This window comes from Limulus polyphemus, unplaced genomic scaffold, assembly GCF_000517525.1.
Source record: "Limulus polyphemus unplaced genomic scaffold, Limulus_polyphemus-2.1.2 Scaffold695, whole genome shotgun sequence".
In the NCBI taxonomy this organism is placed as follows: Eukaryota; Metazoa; Arthropoda; class Merostomata; order Xiphosura; family Limulidae; genus Limulus; species Limulus polyphemus.
The window spans coordinates 431879-437658 of record NW_013666305.1 but is presented as its reverse complement, the minus strand read 5'-3'; the positions used below and the strand labels follow the sequence as shown (position 1 = coordinate 437658).

General features: G+C 29.4%; 2 protein-coding genes across 7 annotated transcripts in view; one reads left to right on the top strand and one right to left on the bottom strand.

Annotated features, from left to right (window-relative positions):
- LOC106460027 (CDK2-associated and cullin domain-containing protein 1-like) overlaps positions 1–2437 on the bottom strand; it is a 22185-nt gene extending 19748 nt beyond the window's left edge. For 2 of the 3 annotated variants that reach the window (XM_013919711.2, XM_022386641.1), the window contains exon 1: positions 2269–2437. The gene's annotated coding sequence lies outside the window, so the exon portion shown is untranslated. Of the gene's footprint in view, positions 1–1830; positions 1925–2268 lie in introns of all 3 variants that reach the window. The other variant, XM_022386640.1, reaches the window with a different exon arrangement.
- Positions 2438–3058: 621 nt separating this feature from the next.
- Positions 3059–5780, top strand: part of LOC106460026 (uroporphyrinogen-III synthase-like) — a 32671-nt gene continuing 29949 nt past the window's right edge. The window contains exons 1-2 of one of the 4 annotated variants that reach the window (XM_013919710.2): positions 3059–3247; positions 4798–4880. In XM_013919710.2, coding sequence (XP_013775164.1) covers positions 4809–4880 — 72 coding nt within the window. In that variant the 5' untranslated portion in view covers positions 3059–3247; positions 4798–4808. Of the gene's footprint in view, positions 3485–4797; positions 4881–5780 lie in introns of all 4 variants that reach the window. The other 3 variants (XM_022386639.1, XM_022386637.1, XM_022386638.1) reach the window with 3 other exon arrangements.

The following is a 5780-nucleotide window of genomic DNA, read 5'->3' as shown; positions in this document are numbered from 1 at the left end:
AATTAATTACTAGAAATAATAGTATAAAATATAGTTTTTTTAAGAAACGTTTGATAACTATTTGGTACATTATAAAGATTTCTACGTATTAAATTTGAAAATGCATAAAAGTATTTTTAATATTAAAATGAAAATTACTTTGCATGTTGGATACGCAACATGCAAAAAGAAAAACAAAGGCATGAGAAAAACACTGCTTTACAAACTTTGAGACTTAATAAAAAAATTTATATTTTGCGTATGAAATCATTGTAATGTTTACTGATAATCTGCCATTAACATACACTAATTAATTTAAAAGTTATCGCATGAAAACTATAACAAGCATAAAATGGTTATGAGGTCGGTCCCAAGGACCGAGCCCGTGCTGAAAGAGTTAATACATATTAACTCATGATGTCAGAAAAACACATAGGGTCAATAAGTCTTAATATTAAAAATAAAAACCCTATAACCCCAGTGCTTTCGAAAGGTGGACCTTTCTTCTTCAGGGGCAAAGTGGGAATTGTGGTTTAACTAAAGAATGATAAATAAAGAGAGTTGAGTAATATTATGAAGGTCACCTGGGTTTCCAGGAAGTGTTTTTGTATATTTTTCAATGTACTATTGTAAGCATGTTTCATTTATGGTACAATACAACCGGAAACGAGCGTTACGTAAAAAAGATGTTAGAGATGTTTTGCTTTAGAAATGGTCAAGAAAAACTACACTTAAGTGTTCTTAAATTAAAATAAAGGTGATACCTGAAGACTGACTGAAACATTGAGCATATCAATTTCTAAAGACAGGCATAGAAAATTATCGTAAATAAGTATTAGAAAGTTTAATGATATTGGTAATGTAATAGTCAACATTCTGGTCAAATTTGTAAATTCTTTGGTATAGTTGACTGTAAGGAGGATGGTGTCACCTTGATGAAAATCAAATCAACAGTGTTATGAAAGAAAATAATCTTGATGTTTTAACCAATCAGTCTCTTAAGCCTTCCAAGCAGTATGTTGTTGCCTGTGTGAAAGAAAATAGGATTTTGGACTGTATCTATAGAATATAAGACAAGAGAGGTTATTGTGTCTTTGTAGAAGTCATGGCTAGACTTCATTGTGTGCAGTCTTAAAGCTTCTTATTTTAAGGACATTGAATTGTTCAAAACAGTTTAATGGAGAACTACTAGTACTAGGATGAATCCTGGGATGGAGTGGCTCTCAGTCATATAAGGGCAGGTTAAGCTCCTTAAAAATTTTTCTTGAGAAAAGAAATACTGGAGAGAGAGGTGTAACCAAGACTACAGAGTGACAGGGGGGTCCTTTTTTTAAAAAAAAAATTAACTTTTTACTTCTATACAAAGAATTTAAGTTACATAAAACTTTAGTATGAAAAAAAAAACAGAAGACAGTGGACTTTTAGGTGTTTTAGAACATTGGGGTAGCCATTCAACCCTTTTAGTTTTAGTAAGGATATGACTATTTAAAATTAAAATAATAACTAGAATAGACAGGAATGATGCATCACCTTTTTTCATGTTTAATGGTAAGGATGGTAGGACTTGGAGAAAGATTTAAGATTTGGTAGGGGTAGAAATAATCTCCAAATAAGGTACTTTTATTTTTCAGAAAGGTGGTCAGCTTTTGGAAAAGAATGCATTCAGACATGGTAGTACAGAGGTATGTATTACATTCTATAGCATTCACAGAAGATATAGGCCTACAGATTACCCCAGGCTTTCCCAGAAGTAGAATAGATCTTGGATTCAATTATCATATTTTTCTCAGAATAGGTACCATTAGGACAACACAACAAAAAGATAATTAAAAAAATAGGTAAAGGAAAAACCTTCCACAACTGCTTTTCTTGTAAAGACTTATCCCATATCATATGCTCTTTAGGTTTACGCCTTTGTATCCAAGCACAAGGAAGCTTAAAACACCTGTAAAAGTGTAATCACACAAAAGGTTAAAATACTTAGAAAATAATTCCTAGAATGTTATTACTAATACTGTAATAGTAATATTAGTATTACTCACTAATAGTAATAGCATTAACATTATAATTAATGGTATAAAATGTTAATGCTATTAGGTCTAACTCTAACCAAGTGAAAAATAGTATTACTAATGCTGTGACTCATAGTTAACAATAGTTGATAATCATTAGCCTAAAGTAGGCTAAACTTAAGGCTTAGCTAAATTTACAAATTAAATTTTGGATGTCTAACTGAAGCTAAATTAAATTACAGTGGAATCATGACAACACTTGGTCATAATTAATTACCTTGATTAGTTTTCAGAAAACGAGTTATCGTGTGTGCTGCCCAACACGTAAAATAAATACATATAGTCTTTACAAATTATAAAATATTTTCCAAAGCAATATAACTTAGTTATTTCAAGTGCAAGTACTCGTACTCACTACCCGAATATCCCTAACGCGATACTGATTGTGTAGCAAATTCTCCGTATCGCAAGAAAACCTGGTAATAGCTGTTAGAAGACGTGAATTTATTAAGCAACACAAACAGTACTCTGTAATTGTTCATCTTCTATTCATTAAATATATTTATATACATTTTAGCGAATAATTTTATTTGCTTGAATATTTTTAAATCGTTCTGAAATTAGTAATTTACCATAAATTACATGGTGTATATTGTATACATGGATTTATTCCAATTGGAGTGAATTTCGCATAGTTAATAAAGTGAAAATAACAATTCGTAAATGTTCTTTATTACCTGAATTATAGTATCTTAAATATTTTTCTATCGAAAAAAGTATCGTAATAGAATATATTTTTCGTTAATAGTGTCCTAATTCCATTAGCTTTTGACTATTAAAAATAATGATAAGCGGTTTTTAGCTTTCAAATATTTTGTACAACAATGCATTATTTTGTATATAGTATAGTTATTCCTGTTATTCTAACTTTCAATAGAGCTGAGATTTTTTAATTTGCTTATAACAAAAATCTGATTTATTTCTATTATCAAATACTTTTGCGTATTTACTTGTATGTTTGATACCACGTTTTCGTCAATGTATTATCAGAGCAGATGTTAAATTACCCGCTTGTGACGAAACAGACCATCATCAAACATCGTCAGACGTTATCTTTGTGATATAGTTAAAACTTAAGTTAAGTTTAATAATTCGTGTAGATAGGTGGATTGAAAGCTGTAGAATCTAACCTAATGTTTATCATGGACAATGTAATAGGTTAATTTCAAATATTTGTACGTATCACCCCCAATAAGGTAAATACTTATATAATATAGTGCAGAAGAAACTTTTACTTTTAGTGTACGTTTTGTTTGTTAATTTTAAAATTTAATGTAAATAAATAAGAACCACTACCACTGAGTACCAGTAAGATGATAGTTGATACTACTATTCAGTTTTAGTAATTTTACTACTAGTAGTACTAGTTCAGTAGTTGTTACGATGAAATCAGATCAAGTCTCGATACCAACTACTCAAAACAATAAACCAAGGTAATTAAAGTGTAGCTCATTTCATAGTTATTTTTTATTTACATTACTCTTTACTTACTCCCCTCCATTACAATTTTGTTTCACTGAAATTGTGCCTTGTTAATTATTTGTATCTTAGATTGTCTGTTCATTTAGCCTATTATCTGTGTAAGGTGTCATCATTCAGGTAAACAAACGAAAAAGCAACAAAGGAAGTATAGCTCCATTAAACTATCTGAGTTATAGTTAAAGGTTTCCATAGCCTTAAGTTATTGCATCTGTTAATGTAATCATGCACTCATTTCGGTGATTCAAACTGAATTATATACATATATGTATGTACTTAAGCCTAAGAATTATAATGATTGTTTCTTAAAGCACTAAGAATCAAATGTTATTTGTTAAGTTTTCATATATTTAAAATTTTCCAATACTAATCAACCTACCATTAAACAAGTTTATGGTTCATTAAACAAAACTATGCTGCTGAAACATATTAGCCTCTTACCATTAATATTTAATTGTAGTTCATATTTCCAGCTTTTTCATTCTAACACTTGAAAAATTAAAGCTCCCATAAAAAAGATCCATTTAATTTTGAATGTTTGAAATAATTCATCTGTATTTAATGATTCTCAGCATGATTTTTAGGAAGAGGTTTTCTTTTTTAAAAAATTAAAATCTAAAGTTTGACTATTTATTTATTAACTGACAAACTGTATGAATTTTAATTCTATTAGAGACTGGAATATTTGTCATAAAATCACTTTTCTTTAGTGGGTGTTTGAGTTATGCACAACCGAAATGTTTTCAGATAAGGACAGATTAAGATTTCTGAAGTTTTTTTCCTTGACAAAAGAACAAGAGTTATAGAGGATCTGATTGTTAAGGTTGTTCATAATTTTTATGTATCATCTTTTTTCATACTTAATGGTGAGAATAGAAGACACAAGTTTTGTCAAGATAAACATCATTTTTGTCTAAGACATTAATATTTTTCTAACAGGGTAGTTGGCCTTTGGAATGATGCTGGCTGAGTTTGCATGTTTTATTTTCATTATAAAGTTTAGATTAGTGAAGTGATGGTCTAGGTGAGCCAAAAGGTCCCTCATTATCCTTTGATTATATGTATGTTGTGATAAATTGTTTATTTAACAGTTTTATGAAAGTTTTACTAGAAAAAAGTAATAAGTGAAAAATAATTAATTTCCTAAGTTGGTTAAAAATTTAAAAAGTATTGTAATGATCTCAGATGATCAAGTGTTTACATATATATCTTGTGGCCATTTCTTATGCTGTAACAGTTTAATCAAATCATCTATCTTTTCTTTTAGGAAGTAGAAGTATGGCAGCTTCCAGTGTCATAGTATTGCTTAAAGGTGATCACGATGAGAATGCAAAGGATCCATATTCAGAAGTGAGTGTTTTTTTTTAAGTGGTATTAAAAAAATAGTCATGTGATTTATAAATTCATAGTTTTAATGTTTTGGTTGGTGAATGTTGGCCTGTCACTTTGCTCATTGGAACATTTGATATTAAGAACAGCTTTAGGTAAGAGCTTTGTGGTGTTATATTGATCAAAATATCTTGAAGTTGTATTCAATCGTTTTGCTTAGTTTTGTTGGTTTGAAAAGGTTGACATTCGTCACTTTGTAGGTTAATAATATAGGAATCATATATAGAAATATAAACAAAGTGTAATCCTACTAATTACTGCTGGGGTTTCTTGTGTATCTCAAATACAAAATGGGGGATATTAATCAATTTTGTTGGGCCTGTTCTTGATGTTGAGTGTTGTAACAGGCAAAAAACATAAAATTATTCAATAATTATATGATGCAGTATATAAAGAAGTCTGTATATGTATTTCAGTACAACTGATGTGTACACTGTACATCTTAAGTAGGTAAATTATTTTTTTAAGTAAATGTTTGGTTCATATAGCTAATGAATTTTTTACATAGATGATTGGTATTATTAACAATAATGACAAATGGTGTCTTTTGAAATTCTCTTTTTTTTTTTCACAGTCATTCAATACTTATAAAAAAAGAGGGAATCCTCAATAACCACAGCACTTGAAATTCTTTTAGACAGAATTAGAGTAAATTAATCTATGAAACCTTTTTTTTTCCTTTTTATTAGATATATTTTTGTGCTCCAGTAATACCAAGCATGGGGCATGCGTATAGCTGATTCGATTTTTACCTATGAGACCTTGGACGTTGTCAATTACATAAATCGAAAGGGTTTGACCTCCTGAGTTCAAAACTGTAATTAGATCTCAAATTGGTCAAGAGATGGTGGAGTTATAAGC